Here is an 18,717-nt window from a genome sequence, read left to right as displayed (position 1 = left end):
TATATACTTTTTTTGTAACAATAAATTATTTATCATTTTTTTACACAATTTCTTTATTTTATTAATAATAAATTATTTATCCGGCCGACGTTTACCTGCATGTTTTTTTCCCTTTATCTTTTTCTTTTTTGTAGAAAATGGGTTCATTGGGTAAAAAACCATTTGCTCTCTAGATTTGAATTAGTAAAAATGTTTACTAATTTGAATCAGTGGTTGGCTTTTTGATTTTGAATTGACTTTTTGCTTTTGAATTAATTTTACTATAATGTAAATTAGTAAATTTTACTATATAATAAATTAATTTCACTATTTATAATAATAGTAAAATTTACTAATTCGAAAGGAAAAGGTCATGTCTCCAATATTCAAAGTATTAAACATTTTTACTAATTAAAATTTACAGAGTGGTAAACACGCCTTTACCTTCAATTGAAAAATACAAAAAATCAAATATTTAAAAAAAAAAAATGCGGTGAAATATGAAAAAAAATTTTCCAACTCATGAGTCAATTCGTGGAAAGAAGCTTAATGAATTCATTATACAGTGGTGTAATTAATACGTTTCCCACAAAAAAAAAGAAGAAAAAAAATAGCGGGGTTATAATTACCCTTCTCGGGGGGTTGAAGGCAGTACGTCGAGGACCATTGTTGGGCTTTTCGAATTTTATCCTATTATGCGGTTAGTGAATACTTCACTGGCAAATGGGCCTTATCGCTGTCACGTGGACAATGCTCCCTCTGACGTGGTTATGACGGCAATGCGATACCCCTCAAATAATAATCATTGGTTGCGCAATAACGATGATAATGGGCGGCACGGACATTTTTCTGAATAGACGACATTCATCTTAGCCATCGAATCTGAATATGGATTTTTTTTTCCTGTTGCTTTTAGCTATTGTCGTATTTTGCACTATACCTCCCCCCCCCTGTGGGTTATATTTTTTAATCCTCAACCCCCACCACCCCCTCTCCTTCGCCCCTATAATATACCTCTCTCTTACCTTTCCCAAGAGAGGACGCAGAAAGTCTGCATACAGGCTCGACTTACCCCTTTTTTTTCTTTTCTTGGTTTTGTGTCACCCTCGCCATATATAGTCTCCTGTGCTTCTCTCTTCGATCGATTTGAAGCTTCAAATTTCTTCCGAGATCGTATCAAGGGAAAATAATCCCTATTATATTACAAAAAATTTTTAATTAAAAAAAAATATGTGAATATTGAAAAATAGACGATTCTTGCGTAAATACCCTGTTGGAAAAGTTTTCTTTTAAATTTTAATATTTACAATTTATCTATTATCTTAATTTACATTATTAATTTTATAATCGAAACGAAACAATTTTCCTATCATCGACACATTTTTTTGTACTACATCCTCTTCATTTCGCTTGTGAGAGAATTTTCATGACGTCTAGGCGGCAGTTTAATGAACTATATTGGCGCGAGATTCAAAATAAGAAAAATTTAAAAAAATAGAAAGACTGAAAAAAGAAAAATATTTAATATTATAAATAATATAAATAAGTAATAATAATAAGCAACGCCTAATAATAATAAGGATAGCCGCAAGTCAGAGAAAAACTGGAAATCAGGGAAAAGTCTGGGAATTTTGATCGAAAGAAACCACAAATTAAAAAACTGTGATACATAAATGTCAATTCAGTTTTTTTATTTAAACGTTTTTGTAATATAGCTCATTATAATGGTGGCGTCACATCTTTCATAAGTTTGAACGTTCTTACGGACATAATAAGATTTTGTTAACAAACAATTTTTAATTATCTTATTTTTTCCTTTATAAATTAAATTGTTACTTAAAAAGCATTATAAACATTTCAATGAACAATGTAGAATATTAAATAATTGAAAAATTTGTTAGGGAAAATCAAAAATTAGTCTGGAAAAAGTCTGGGAATTTTGAAAATAAAATTTTGCGGCCACCCTGATAATTATGAAATAAGAGTACAACAGAAAATATATATTTTATTTCTCCATTGTACACTTTATACTATATTTTCCCGCAGTATACTTAGATTAAAAATAACATCAACAGGCCTCGGATCGACTTTAACGAGCCAAAAAAGTCGCTTTAGTCGATTAAAAATAGATAAAAAAAACGTAAAAGTCGTTTATTTACTTCAGTGTTGTCACAAAAAATTTTATTTTGTATTTCCCTGATTTTTAAATTCAATTAATCAAGACTCGAATAATTTTGCTAAATAAATATTTAAATACTTCCTATTTCATTTTTCAGGGGAAATAAAATTTAAAAAATTTCAACTTCTGAAATTTATTAATTTCTAAAAATTAGAACTATAATCCTTCCGAAATTCAATTGTTTTCTACAATTTTTAACTAAACTTCATCTCTAAACTAATTATCTATATTAATTTTTAATAACTTTTCGAAAGATCTTCGAGAATTCAATAAATTATTTCAATATTGTTCGGAGAATTTTACCTCAGCATTGAGTATTAGAGGAAATAATTTATCTTGTGTTTGAAATTAAAAAATTAATTTCTGTTTTATTTATAAAGTGTTACTAAAATATTTAAAAGATTTACTTAGAATGACGTTCAATAATTGTTAAATCCTGTACGGTATTAAATAATTTAAAAATAAATTTTACGTAAAATTCTGTATATACTTTTCAAGTGTAATTATTTATTGACAATGAAACGGTGTTATTTTATAAATAAAAACAAATTTTTAGGTTCTTTAAATTTTTGTTTTATACCTTTTTATTATGATTAATATTAAATTATCACTTAAATACATTAATATTTAAGGTGTTATATGCTTCATCATATACTTGTAGTGAAAAAAACGTTAATATCTTAAACCGGGAAAAATCGGGGAAAAACCGGGAATTCAAAAACTGAAAAATAGTAGACACCCTGTTAATTTTTTGAAGCATTTTAATTAAAAATTTTTAATATGTTTATTTTCTCCAGAATGTTAAAAATGATTCTAAAAAATTTTAATGTTATTTTTTGTATGTATTTGAATTTTCGGAAATATGTAATCGAAAATATTGAAAATGATTGAAATTTAAAAAATTAGAATGAAAAAATTCTGAGAATTAGTTTTTTTCAAAAATATTTTAGTATTATTTTTACAACCCAATTTTCATTTTTATTAAATTTACACTGGAAGATTTTTCATTAAAATTTTTGAGAATTCAATTATTTCAAAAATTTTCAATTAAATTTCTTTAAAAGTTGATTTTTAAAAATTGTAATAAAATACTTGAAAAAAATGATTTATTTTTAATTAAATTTTTCAAAATTTCAATTATTCAAAATCTTTTTAATTATTGTATATTTCAAAAATTTAATTAGAAATTTATTCAAAAATAACTTTTCAAAAATTTGTCTATAGTTATACTTCACAGAGAAAAATATAAAGTAACTTTTACTACTTTTGTAGTAAAAAATTTCCGGTAAAGCATTTCTGGTAATTTTTACTACTTTCAGAATAAATTTTGCTACGTTCGAAGTAAATTTCACTGATTTTTACAAATATGTACTTCGAACGTAGCAAAATTTACTCCAGAAGTAGTAAAAATTACCAGAAATGCTTTACCGAAAATTTTTTACTATAAAAGTAGTAAAAGTTACTTTATATTTTCCTCCGTGTTTTTACACTATAAAAATAGAAATAAGTTGCATTTTATACTAAAAATGTGGTATTTTGTTGCAAAATTTGGAAGAAAAGTCGAAAAAGTCGTAATTCTTTAATATAAGTCGATAAAAGTCTCATTATTCGAAAATAGTCGTAAAAAGTCGAAAAATTCGTAGTATCCCAGGCTTTCATCAATAGAAAAAATAAATAACGAAATAAAAATAACATGTGGATTGAGTAGAAATGCAATCGGGGAGCATTGGGATTTTCGAAATGGCTTCGAAATATTTCAATATCGCAGGATCGCTTCTACGGTCCAGTCTCAGCATCTCTCTGAGAAGATACAAAACTTGTATTTAGCAAAGGGCTAAGCCTTATAGTAAATATACATTTTTAACAATAGAAGAAGCAGAATATGAATTTAGGTCCCTCTCTATCAAAATATATAAGCATCAGTTTGATTTGCCAATGCAAGATACAAGTGTCGAAATCTCCACTTCAGAGATGTGTACCTAATATTTATTTTTGCCTCACAAAAGTCATATTTCAATGTAAAAATGTACTTTATTTTGAACCAACAAATTTTGTATTCAATTTTTTTTTAATTTATTTAAATTTGACATTTTAAATAATCCAATTATTTAAATTTATTATGTAAACTTATCGGCACTATATAATTAATTTTATTGTTTTAAAAAATTAATAAATATTATGATATCGAGAAAAAATTTTCTTGAAATGACATTAATAATTTTTTATGATGATGAAAATGAATAATAGTAATAATATTAAACGTAATAATAAAAATAATAGGGATAGTAAAAACATACCTAATTTAATATTAAAAATAAAATATTATTTTATATATTATATTTTTATTAATATTACTATTAATTATTTTGGTTTAGTGTCGATGATTTGGATCTCGTTACTGAAAGCATATAATATTACTATTATTATTAATAACAATATTATTTTACTTTAAAATAATTAAAAATTTCTATTTTTTATTGTTATTAATAACATTATTATTATATAGAACTATAATTAATATAAATGATATAATAAATAATACAATAAATATTATAAATGATACAAATAATAGTAAAAATTATACAAATTAGAACAATATTATATTATAACAATAAAATTTTTTTTTTATAATTATAATGTTATGTTACCTTAAAATAATTATTTTTATTTTCTCGTATTATATTTTGAATTATTAATAAAAAAATTATTAATGAGTATTTATAATGTTAATAATAATAACAATTTGAAAAATTGTGTTATTAATTTGAACACTGCTTTTGAATTACAGGTTTTTGGGTATTGAACCAAGAACAAGTACATTGCACGAAAATGGAGGAGAGGGACAGATTGGAGCAGGAGTAATTGGTCCAGCCAGTGCGGAAAAAAATTGCAGAAACTTACATCTTACTCCAAAACAGCAGGCGATATGTTTACGATCGCCACCTTCCCTGCAGGTGATTTCAATCATTAATTTAATTAAGATTCTCCTCCAGTTTTTTTATTTTATTTTTTTGTATTAATCTCCTTCAATTATTTATAAAGAATTTTTTAATTTCACTTTTTTTAATCCGCCGAGCATAAGACTGGGTGGAATGCTGCACTTAAGTGTAATTTTGATTTTTCGACAATTATTATGGTGATGAAAAACTTGAATATTTTTGAGCCTTTTTTATTATTTAAATAAAAAAAAATTACGCTTTGCGCTCGGTGTTTCAATTTTGAGCCTTACGCTCTCTGGCTTAATTAAAAAAAATTTAATTATAAATTAAATTAAAGTTTATAATGATTATAATTGGAATTAAATTAATTTTAATTGAAACATAAAAAATTTAATTGCATTTAACTTTAATAGAAATTTAAAAATTTTAATTGAAATTTATAACAATTTTGATTGCAATTAATTTTAGTTGAAATTTAATAATTTTAATTGCATTTAATTTTAATTGGAATTTAAAAAATTTTAATTACAATTGAATAATATTAGTTCAATAAATAATGTATTAATTAAAAAAAACTACATTCGAAAAATTGATAGAAAAAAATTAAACATTTTTGTGATATAAATTAAATGATTTTTTTATATTCGTGTGTGAGTATAGAACTTTTTTTTTCTCAAGAATTTTGGAAAGTGCGTTTACATTTCTTAATGCACAAATCTAGTGAGAATCTTTGGTCTAGACAAACTTGAGCCAAAAAGTTGATTCCTTTGACTATTGCCGACGCGTGAAGTGCAGACCGGTATAGAATATAGAAGAAAAAAATATGTATATTTATGAGATTTTTTTTCTCTTCAACACTCTTTTAATTTAAAGAATGCTTCACGCTCGGTTCATTAGAATATATACTATATTTATATGATTCTTCAAAAGAAGAAAAGCATCACAACTCATCCGGGGATAATTTTCATTTCATTTGTTAAATTCATTTTTTATTTATTTTTAATTTATCTTTAATTTTTTGAAATTTATTATTGTAGATTTAGTTTTTTCTAAGTTTAAATAAATAATTTAATTTAATAACCGATTTTATTATTAATATATTTTTTATTTATATAAATATTATTATTTTTTTATTATTCATTAAAAAAAAATTATTTTATTCACAAACTGATTACTTGTTCATTATCAAATAAATATTTACTTGAATCAAATAATTTTTATTTCAGTCAATCTAGATAGATAGATAGTTTTATTTACTCTCCCTGCGCACAGCAGGGTTCGAGGATCCTTTTACAAAATAAAATTACAAAATCTTACAAGTATTTACATATATCCTTAACCTAATTACAATTTTTCAAACAACACGCAACTTAACCTATTCTCATCACACACATCCACTCAAAATTCGCCAATGCCAGGGCTTCCGTTTCCAGTTCCCTTTGTCCATACTGACTGATTCCTCATTAACGCCCCACCCCTTTAAATCCTTAACCTCCATCTTCATTCCTAGCCTTCTTCATTTCTCCCCATTCACCCGATCATCTATTCCAACCTCAAGCACTCGTCCATTACATTCTCTCACGCACCATTTTACCCCATCCACCCACACACATTCCCTACCCATTCTTACTTCTCTTCCATTCCTTCTTTCGATCCATGCCTTCTCTCCCAATAACCATCTTATTCTCCTTTCCCTCCACGTTCTATCCTCATCTATTCTCTCTACACATCCTTTCAACCTTCCTTTCATCCTCATAACCTCCTCTTTCTCCTCCTTACTTCCCAGTTCTACTAACCACATCCTCGGAATTCCATTTGCATCCATACTCATCGCTTTCATCTGCCTAATATTAATTTTCACCCCTATCCTTTCAGCCAGTCTCCCCACCTCTCTTCTTTCTTCACTTAAACCTGCATTCATACCCCTAATCATTATATTTCTTTTTCTTTTATCCTTTTCCATCCATTCCACTCTTCTTTCCAACTCATTCTCCTTTTGTTCATAATATACACTTTCACTTCCCTCACTACACATTTTTACCCCCTTTTTTAACATAACCTCCATTTTCTCATCCTCTTCCTTCTTCTCTAAAATAAATTTTTCCAAATCATCCACTCTTTCTCTCATACCTTCCAACTCACTCGCCAACCTTTTCCACTTTTCCTGCATCCTTTCCATTTCCTCATCTAATTCATCAATCTCTTTACCCCTCTCATCACCTAATTCACACACCGTTTAAAAATTCTTCCACACTCTCTCATAACGCTCTTCCATTGCCTCATTCAACATTTCCACTAGCTCCATCAAGTCCATACAGTCTTCACACGTCATTACCTTTCCATTCTTCCCAAACCCTCTTTTAAATATTCGCGCCTTTTTCTCTCTCTCTCTTTTCTCTCACTACAAGCAACCTAACCTCACAACATTCACTTCTCTTTTTATACTTTTTTATCACTCACACTTACCCACTCGCACACATACACTCTTTTTACTTTCACCACCACTCTTTCCTTTGTTATCTCAAACACTACACTACCCACCCTTCAATAAAATACTCAAAATTTTGGCAAAAACTCTTAACCCTTTACAAACGCGTGCACAACTCAACGGTACCGGAAACGGAAGTAAATGCCATTTAATTGATTTGTGATTTAATTAATTTTCTAATTATTAATTATTTATCATTAAATAAAAATTATTTGGTTCAAGTAAAATATTTTATTTATTTATTTAAGTAGTAAACGGGACTATTTTTTTGATAATAAACAAGTAATCGGTTATTTAAAATAAATAAATTTTTTTTCAGTGTTATTATAATTATTATTTTGTCTTATTCATTATTAATAAAATTATTTATTTTATTTTTTAATTTAATTTTACTTATGAATATAATTTTTTATTAAATTTAATTTGTTCTAGTTTTACTTTTTTTTTAGTATTAAAGTTTTCTTTTTTTGAAATTTTATCATTTTATTTATAAAAGTTTACATAACGATCGCATTAATTTTGATATACGTAGAATATATTATTTGGAAGATTGAAACGCGCCTCGTGCAGATGCTTTATGCAATATCTGCAGAAGACATGTAATCGTTCATCTTGAAATTGAACATTAATCCTTAATATTCTTAATTGAGTTTATCGCATTATTTTAAATCTTTAGAAACTCGCGTCGTCGGCCCTTCTTTTAACAGTAAATTTTTCATTGAAAAATATTTCTTTTTATTTACTAAATTTTTTAATTTATTACTTTTATCTTTTTTTATTATGTTTTTAATTATTTCTATATCGTTTTTTATTATTTTATTTTAATTATTTTTTTTATCCTATTTTATTTTTTTATTAAATAAGTTTAAAAATTTCATAAATAATTTTTAATAATTTATTTTTTGTATATTTTAATATCCCTGTGGTCATAATTGAATAATTAAAAAATTTTAATGGAAAAATGAAATGATTGTGATTAAATTATATTTAAATTTTTATTAAAGTTAGGAAAATAAATTTTGCAGTTACTTTTAGCAAAATTAATTAAACTAATTGAACAATGTGTCAATTTTTAAGTAAAAATACTAAATTATTGCAGTAAATAATTCTTTTTTTTATTATTCATTTTCTTTTACATTGTTTATTTTTTATTTTCTTTATATTATTTTTTTACTCTATTGTTTTTGTTTATTTTATTTATATTTTATTTTATTCTTTTTTTTAATTACGAAACACAATATAAAAATATGTATTTTCTTGATTAGTATAGAAAAAAATGATGGCAATATTCTAAATTTGTGAATTTAATTTTCATAAAATTGTTTTAGGCAATCAGTGCAGGTGCGAGATTAGCGATAGAAGAATGCCAACATCAGTTTAGATCAGCAAGGTGGAACTGTACCATTAATCCTGAAAATCCCGAAAACATTTTTGGCGGTGTCATGCTAATCAGTGAGTCCGTCACAAACTAGTAATTTTGCGCTTTATTTTCTTATTTTTCTTCTTCTCTTCCTTCTTATTCTTCTTTATAATATACCATCAAAAATTGCAGTTCTTTGAAGGCAATTTTAAAAACTTTCACTTTATTTCATTTTTCATTGTGAAAACAAAAATAATAGAAACTGACATTTTTCAACAATGAATGCATAGACGAGATGGGAATAAAAAATAAATATCTTTTTCTTCTGTCTTTCTGAGAAAAATTATTGTTTACTTTCAATTTTAAGTAAAATTATTTTATTTCAATATTGTCGTAATTTATTAGGGATTTTTTTACTAGATGTAAATAAAAGTCAATAATACTTACCTTTTAATAATGACTAATATTTGTTAACTCTTTTTTTTACTGTCAATAATAATATTTTTAAACTCTTCTTCTACTATTAATAATAATATTTTTCATTTTTTATTTATTGTCAATAATAATTTTTCTAAACTCTTTTTTACTATTAAGAATAATATCATTTTTCAACTCTTTTTTTACTATCAATAATATTTTTTTACTCTTTTTTTTTACTGTTAATAATAATATTATTTTCCAACTCTCTTTTTTTACTATTATTATTAATTTTATTTTTAATAAATATGGATAGAAAATAGATAGAAAATAAAAAATGAAAATATTAAAAATATTGGCGAAGAAATTCGAAAAATGAAAAAAATGTGAAAGAAATTAGAAGATAGAATTTTTAATTAATTTCCTTAAATAGTTTCAAACGAAATTTGGTTTTTCCTGATTAAATATTTTTAAAAATTTACTATTCAAAAGAGAAAAAGAAATAGTTAATTGTTAATATTACCCTTTTTTTCTTCTTCTCCTTCTTTTTAAATTCTGAACAAAATATATTTTGCCTAGAGAAAAGTAAAAAAAATAAATTTCTTTTTTTGAATATTGATAGACATTTTTTTTCCACAGATAGTCGAGAGGCTGCATTTATTTATGCGATATCAGCAGCGGGAATCGCTTATAGTGTGACGAGAGCTTGTTCACGAGGAGCTCTTACAGATTGTTCTTGTGATAACCGGGTGAGAGCGAGACATCCCAATCATTGGCAGTGGGGTGGCTGCAGCGAAGTAAGTGTATTAAATTTCAACCCTTTCATCTTCCCTTACAGTTGAAATGAAAAGCAATCCTTTTTTTTTTTTATTTTCCTAATGAGAAAAAAAAATAATAAACAAAACACAGCTGTCATTATTGTATCCAAAATCTAATTTCAAACTTTTTTCGAAATTTGCAAAAAATTTATCACAAAGAGTCTTTTTTCTCTGCTGTTCCTGGGGGGGGGGGATTTTTTTTTTAAATTCGAGAAAAATTTTGAGACAAGTAAATATAAACATGAGTTAAAAATTTCTTTTGGAATTTCTTTCTTTTTTTTCTTTCTTTAGAAAGAAAAAATTTTTTTTATAATAGTAGTAAGAATTGTTTGAAATAAAAACAAATATTCTAATTTTTGCATAAAGCTGATGCGAATTCAATAGAAAGTTTTAATATAAAGTACTGAACGAAATGAGTGACATTTATTTCTTTATCTAGTTCAAATTTTGATTTACGAAAATTATATTTTAAAAAATTCGTTTATATTTTATTTTTGTATTGAAAAAATATTTCGTTTTTTCATTTTTTATTTTTTTTCTTACCTCTATTTGTTTTACTTATTTTTCATATTTCCTTTTTCAGTTGAAATTTTATTTAATTTATGTTTAATTTATTTACATTAATTTATTCATCACGTCCTAAAAAAAAAATTCAAAATTTCCCTTTGATTTTTATTTCATTTACTAAATTATGAAAATTATGTCGAAAAAATATTTCTCTCATTTGAAAGTTCAGAATTAAAGGAACATCCGAATTCGGTTAAAATTTGAAAAGAAGAAAAGGAGTTAAAATTGGAAATAGTGTGAAATTGGAATTACTGTGAAATTTTTAACTCTGTAATGAATTTTAGGATTATACGACGCGCATTAGGAGCTAGAGAAAAAGAAAGGAGAGATGTGATTTTTCTTGCTAAACAAAAAAAAAAGAAAAAGTAAAGAAAAAAGAGAAAAGAAATGGAAACAGCAATGTCATATTGCATTTGTAGGGGCGATGACTGGTAGTGGAACATTTTCTTTATTCTGTAACACAGAAGGGGTCGACCGCAGGTATTTCAGTTACGACAAGACGAAGCACGTAAACGGATGCATTTTGCGTGAACAGGTGACCCCTTGTAGACATTGCAAGCTTACAAGGGGATTAAGGGGACACTAAGCTTGTTAACTTGCGACAACCCCTCTTATTCACCGAACCCATGCTACTTTGCCTATGAAACACGTTTCATCAACATAAAACCTAGAAACAACCCTCAAGATTTCTCAAATCCTGAACACAGTTTATTAATTTTCTTCTTCTTCTTCTCCTTTTTATTTTTCTTTTTCTTTTTTCCCCACTTTTAATGAGTTTGGGAAAAAAACAAATTTTCATCTGCAAAATTTCAAATTTTTTTTTTGCTTCCTCATAAAGAAAGGATTGTATTTTCTTTTTTATTAGCGAAAAATTTTCTCTTCGTTATTCAATTATTCGAAATTAAATTTCCCCTTTTTTAATTTTCTTTTTCGTTACTGGAAAATTTTCCCTTTCGTTATTCAATTATTCGAAATTAAATTTCCCTTTTTTTAATTTTCTTTTCCATTAGTGGAAAATTTTTCCTTTCGTTATTCAATTATTTGAAAGGAGTCAAAATTAAATTTCCCATTTTGCTTTTTTATTGAACTGAAAATATATAATTTTAATGTTAGAATTAGCTTTAAAAAAATGTTCAGAATTTTAAATCAAATTAATTTAATTTTTAATAATTGAATTGAAAATTTCAGAAATAAATTGAATAATTGAGGGGCTGGATCTTAAAACAACACAAGAAATTTCTACAACGGTATTGGTTGGCCTCTAAAACCTCTAAAAAAAAATTTTTTTAAATAAAGTTTTTCACTAACTTATAGGAAATTTCCTTGCGCATCTTTTTTCTTCTCATGATTTTTTTTATATTTTTAACAGTTTTTGAAAAAAATCCAACAAATACCGCTGCTGAAATTTTATGTGTTGTTCTAAGATCCAGCCCCTCAATAGATGATTTTTTTATGTCAAATATTAGAATTAAACAATTTTTTACTCAATTATTTGTTCAAATCTAAAAATTTTACCAATTTTGAGTCAGATTTATTTTTTAATTCTAGAAAACTGAATTCAAAAATTAAAAATTTCAGAGATTTCACTACTCAATTGAGTAATTAAATATTTATAATTTTAATATTAGAATTAAACAATTTTTTATTCAATTATTTGCTCAAATTTAACAATTTTACCAATTTTGAGTCAGATTTATTTTTTAATTCTAAAAAACTGAATGTGAAAATTGAAAACTTTAAAAATAAATTGAATAGTTAATAATTTTGTAATTTATATATTAGAATTAAAAATTTTTTGATTCAGTTATTTAAAAATTTTAAAAATTTAATAATTTTTATTCGAATTTATTTAATTCTAAAGAACTAAATTTAAATATCAAAAATTTTAGAAATAAATTGAATCATTAAAGATTTTTTAATTCGAATATTAGAGTTCAATTCTTTTTATAAATTATCCTTTCTTAAAAAAGACATGGAGTGGAAAGGTCGAATGTATCGAAAAGTATCGAAGTAAAGAATGGGCAATGAGAATGTAAAATCTTAATAGAAGGGTGTTTTTAAAATTGTTTGTACATGTGAAGGTGGCGCTGCAGTCGTATGTTATTTAAAAAGAGCGCGAATATATAAATTTTATTTTTGTTAAAAGAAAGTACTCATAATAAATCTTATTTTGCATTGTCAAAAAAAACGTCAACATTTCAAATATAAATTAGAAAATTATTAACTGAAAAAATTTGAATATTATTATTAATGAAATAATGGACTTGGACAATGGACATATAAAAACTAGCACCGTAGACGGCCGCTTGCGGCCGTCGGAGGAGCTAGTTAAAAAAAATATTTATAATTTTGGGTCAAATTAATTTAATTTTTAATAATTGAATTGAAAATTTCCAAAGTAAATTGAATAATTGATGATTTTTTAAGTCAAATATTAGAATTAAACAATTTTTTATTAAATTATTTGTTTAAATTTAAAAATTTTACTAATTTTGAGTCAGATTTATTTTTTAATTCTAAAAAACTGTATTCAAAAATTTCAAATTTCAAAAATAAATTGAAGAATTTAATTTTTTTTGCTTCAATTTATTGGAGTTTAATTTTTTTTGAGTCAATTACTTGAAAAATGGTGGTAATTTTAAGTCGAATTTATTTAATTCCAAAAAAACTGAATTTAAAAATTGAAAATTTCAGAAATAAATTGAACAATTAAATTTTTTTTATTTAATTATCAGTTTCATTTCTTTTAAGTTTATTAATTACTTAATTATTAATAATTAATTACTTGAAAAAATGTTTACAATTTAGAGTCAAATTTATTAATTTTAATTCTAAAAAAACTGAATTTAAAAATTTGAAAATTTCAGAAATAAATTGAATACTTAGTTAAAGATTTTGTAATTTAAATATTAGAATAGAAAATGTTTTGATTCAATCATTTGCAAAAACTAAAAAATGTCAACAATTTTAAGTCAAATTTATTTAATTCTAAAAAACTGAATTTGAAAATAGAAAATTTTGGAAAAAAATTTAATTAAACATTTTATGTTCTCAAAGTTTCGAACGTTGAAATGAACGACGATATTTTTGTTATGTCTTTTAATTTGTATTTTATTATAATAATTATTTTGTTTATTAGAAAAATTGATTTTTTTAACTGAATAAATATTAAATTTTCATTATTTTTCACCTTAATGTAGTAATTTTTTTGAAAATTATTAAAATAGAAAATGAATTTCGTTTATTTATCGTTTACCTTTAAAACACGGTTTTAAACGAGTTTTATTAAAAATTTTATAAATAATTTAGTTTATTTGAATAATTTTATTAAAAAATTTTTAAATAATTATTTTTTTCAAAGAATTTTATCAAAATTGTTGAAAATAATCGAATTCAATTAATATTTTCAAAAATAATTGTATTATTTCGAGAAATTTTATTAGAATTGTATTGAAAATAATTGCATTCCTCTGAGGTATTTTACTATTTATAAAGATAATTTAATTCTTCCTAAGAATGTTATTTATAAGAAGAAAAAAATTGTTTCGAAAAATTTTATCAGAATTTTTTAAAATAATTGAATGTTTTGAAGAAATTTTATTAAAAATTTTTTTTAAAAACAATTTTAAATAATTGGCAACACTTTTGATTTGTTTTTTGTCTTAAGTTGATATCCTTAGAAAAATAATGAAAGAAAACAGAAATTTATTTCAATAACAAAAATGTAAACTAGATTTTTGTCCTATTATAAAAATGTGGTGAAACAACTTGACGTTAAAGTGAAGAATTTTTCCAGTGGACGTCCTTTAAAAACCCACGCTCGTGTTTAGATAAAGGATTGAGACGTAAATAAATATGTGTCAACTATAAGCATAGTCAAACTTATAGTTTTGTATCCGCAAGGGATTTTGTCGTTTACGATTTATAAACGAGAGGATCCACCGGTGTTGTTGAGAGATCCTTTGGAACTGTCATATTTTTATTTTCTATGTATACACAATACAAAAGGAGACGTGATCTCAAGTAACAATGTTTACACCTCACTTCCTCCTTTTTTCCAAAAAAAAAAAAAATGTTTTTCAATAAGCACTCGAGTTTTTTCATAGTATTATTGAATATAATATAGTACTTGTTAACTCAGAAGGAATTAGGATCAACGGCGAGAGATTATTTCTCTGCAGGAAAAGCCATTTTACCTTTCACATTTAAAAAGGAATTTGCTGATGCAAATGTCCTTCGACACTTATTTTCTATATAACACGACAAAATAAATATTGTCGCGTCAAAAATTTTTAAAGAATGTTTCTCATTAGTTTTTCCGGTTTTTCTTCCTCCAAATAAATTTTCCAGAGCAACAGATTTTTCTTTTCTTGGCATTATTTAATTTCATTTTCGATTTTTGTCATAATTTATTTATTTTTTTAATAAATATTAAATACCCTCCCATTTTTCTAATTTTAAATGACTTTTTTATTTATTTTATTTAAGTATTATAAAAAAAAGTTCGAAAGAAATGTTTTAAAAAAATAGAACAAAAATATTCGAATAAAAAGAATCTCATTAAAAAATAAAAAAAATTGAATTTATTAGAAATAATTCATCATTTTCCAGAGAGACAGATATTTTTGTTTCTTTATTAAATTTTATTTTGAATTTTTTTCTTCCAAAAAATTGTCATAATTTATTTTTTAAATTAACAATAAATACTCTCCATTTTTATAATTTTTAACTTCAGAGAAGATTTTTATTTACTTTATAGAGAAAAGAAAGTTCAAAAATGTGCTTAAAAGAAAGCAAATTAAATATTCGAATTAAAAGAAATTAGTTTTCTTAAAAAATTTGCATTTATAAGAAGAAAATTAATTAGAAATAATCAATAAGTTAAAAAAAAAATTCAAAAAATTGTTTGCTGCTCTTAAAATATTAAAATTATCAGAATAAAGAATTCGAAAAAAAAAAATTTTCTGAAAAAGTAGAAAACATTAAAAATTTGAATTATTTAATAAAAAAGGAATTAATTAGCCTTATAATTGATAATCATTAATTAGAAATAATCAATAAAATTTAATATAACAGAAGGTTCAAAAAAGTCTTTGTTGTCCATTAAATATTCGAAAAACAAAATTTCTCGATAAAATAAAATATTGAATTTCTCATATGTAAAAAAGAGAAAATTTTTCCGGAGCTAAACTATGAAAATTAAATTATATTTCTATTATATAGAAAAGAAAAAAAAATCAGAAAAAGAGGGGAAAAAATGAGAGAAAGAAAATTTATTCCCATAAATAAACATGCGACTTTGCTTTTAATTAACTCGAAACGGATACTTTGCTAATAAACTTATCTCTTATCGCCGCAGAGTTTGAGCATTAAAAAAAAATGCAAATGTGAATCGGGACAAGCTGATTTCATTGAAAATGTAACCATTAAATTTCAATTAGTTTTGATCGGAGAGATTAAATTCATTATTCAGTGTACTTGACACGATAATATAAATATATAAATTCTAAAATAGAACAAAAAATTTATTCGATATTAAAATTATCTGGACATATGCACATATTTTTTTAAATGTGAAAATTTAATTGAGAAAGTTTATTAAACTCTTTTAAAATGATTGTAAAATATTTATGTATATATATGTAAATTTATTTTCTTGTTCGATTGAAATTTATTTATTTATTAAATTATTTATTTAAATTAAAAACATATTTTTGTTTAAATTAAAAATTTATTTATTTTTTTAAAAGCAGAGGGAGCGTCACGGACACGATACAACACGAAAAATCACAGTTTCTACAAAAAAACACGTTTTTTAATATCGAATTTTGAATAAGAGGAAATAATTATAAAAATGTACGCCATTTTGGAATTTGAATCTTTCGGGAGAGATCGGATGAGAAATGGAAATCGACGGGCAGCGAAGCTTGATCCGAACTTGTCCGGAAATCTCCAAAAAACTGCGTTCATTATGAGCTTAGCTCTCATTAGATTAGGATGTTAATTATTTTAAAAATAATTTAGCTAGGGATTTTTAATCAATTTTTATTTATTTATTTATTTATTTACAAAATTGTCAATAGATTAGATGGAAAAGTAGAAAAATAGCAAAAACTAGATAGATTGTTTATTAGACTAGAAAACGCGATGTACAGTGATTTTTCGAGTGCCTTAGAGACGAACGAAAAAGAGAAAATTACAACGTGCAAAGGGGTAAGTCAAAAAAATATCAATATTACTACTTTCTAAACTAAAAAAATGTATTATTTAATTCTAAAAATCTTTCTTTTCACTGCATTCTAATTTTAAGTAAAATTTTTTTAAACATAATATTTTAATTAACATTATTTTTCACGCTAAAACATTTTTTAGCAGGAATTTTTTCTTGAAAATATTTTCTAAGAGAAAATTTTTTATTAATTTTAAAATTAAAAAAATTAAATTAAATTATAAAATTCTTATGAATTATAAAATCACACGTGGTGGTGTCTCAGGAAGAAATTTTTTCAGCACATGATTTTTCCGTAATGTTAATTTCTTGTAAGCAAATAGAATTTATAAAATATTTAAATTTTAAATTTATAGAATAAAAATTATATTTCCTCAATTTGATTTTATTTATTATTAATGTATAATAAGAAAAATAATTATTTACTGTAGACAAAAAAATATTAGTGAGAATTAAAGCTTAAATTAATAAGAATGAAAGATTAAAAATTTAAGAATTAAGATAAAAAATAAGTAAAAATTATAAAGAAAAAAATATTTTATAAATTTTTAATCAAATTTTTCTATATTTCATTAAAGTTCCGTTAAAAATTAGAATTTTTTCATATTAAAATTTCGTTTTTTAACACATTGGCCCTAAAATGAAAAATAATTTTTATAAAAACAAATAATTATTTTTTTCCAATGCAACAATGGAAAAAATTAAAAGTAAAGGAAAGTTCAATTAAAACTATAAAAATTAGGAATTGAAAATAAAAAAAAAATTTATTAAAATTTTCACTAATTTTTATTGTATAATTTTTTGAAATTTTGGTAAAAGTCTCAATATTTTAAAATAAAATTTTAGTTTAAATATTTGAAAATTATAAAAATTATTATTATTAATTTTTAATCAAGGACTTTTCAGTAACTCAGAATTTAAACAATAAAGTTAATCCCATACTGTAAACAAAAACGACAATAACCTTTGGGCATTGTTAGAGAATTTATTGTTGGTCAAATAGAAATTTATTAAAAATTTAAATTTCAAAACTCAAAAATATTTTATATTAATAATTTTTTATTAATTTATTTCAAGTTGAAGGTAATGAAAGTTTAATTAAAAAAATAGAATAATAACAAAATTAGAAAATGTAATTATTATAATAATCAAGAAAAATAATTTTCTTCCTTCAATAATTTAGAATTAGAGATAAAATTTAATCCCTTATTGTAAACAAAAAAGTTAACGACCTTAGTCATTATCAGAGTCTTTTGTATTGTGATAAATAAAATTTCATAGAAATTAATATTTGGAATTCATTAGAAAAAAGTTTTTACTTATTTTTTTTTCTTATTTTTATTCATAAATTAATATTTTTAAAAATTTTGAAATCTTGACTATTTTTGATTGTTTGTCTATAATTGAGGAGCTGGATTCTAGAACCGGCTCTTCGCTCGGAAAGCACGCGCTAATATCAGTCGGGTAGCAGTGACAGGCCCAGAGGCGCTCACTGCCACCCGACTGGTATTAGCGCTTACGGTCCGAGCGAAGAGTCGGTTCTAGAATCCAGTTCCTCAATTGTATTTTATAATTTATTTTTAAATAAATTTTCTTTTAAATTCAACTTTTATTTCTTTTTTATTTTTACTAACTTTTCTATTGTTAAAAATTTTGTTTTGAAATTCTTTTGTTTAAGTAGAAATACAAATTTTTAATTTATTAATAACGAAATAGAAAATTCATTTTCAATAATAATGAT

At 23.9% G+C, this 18,717-nt stretch overlaps 1 protein-coding gene across 1 annotated transcript in view; it reads left to right on the top strand.

Annotated features, from left to right (window-relative positions):
- LOC122511732 (protein Wnt-1-like) overlaps window positions 1–18,717 on the top strand; it is a 117,750-nt gene that overhangs the window by 81,725 nt on the left and 17,308 nt on the right. Inside the window, exons 3-5 of the mRNA XM_043627171.1 lie at window positions 4,947–5,112; window positions 8,914–9,037; window positions 10,002–10,159. Of these exons, the coding sequence (XP_043483106.1) occupies window positions 4,947–5,112; window positions 8,914–9,037; window positions 10,002–10,159 (448 nt within the window). The remainder of the gene's footprint in view (window positions 1–4,946; window positions 5,113–8,913; window positions 9,038–10,001; window positions 10,160–18,717) is intronic.

This window comes from Leptopilina heterotoma, unplaced genomic scaffold (assembly GCF_015476425.1).
Source record: "Leptopilina heterotoma isolate Lh14 unplaced genomic scaffold, ASM1547642v1 Lhet_9, whole genome shotgun sequence".
Classification (NCBI taxonomy): Eukaryota; Metazoa; Arthropoda; class Insecta; order Hymenoptera; family Figitidae; genus Leptopilina; species Leptopilina heterotoma.
This window is presented reverse-complemented; position numbering and strand designations above follow the sequence as displayed.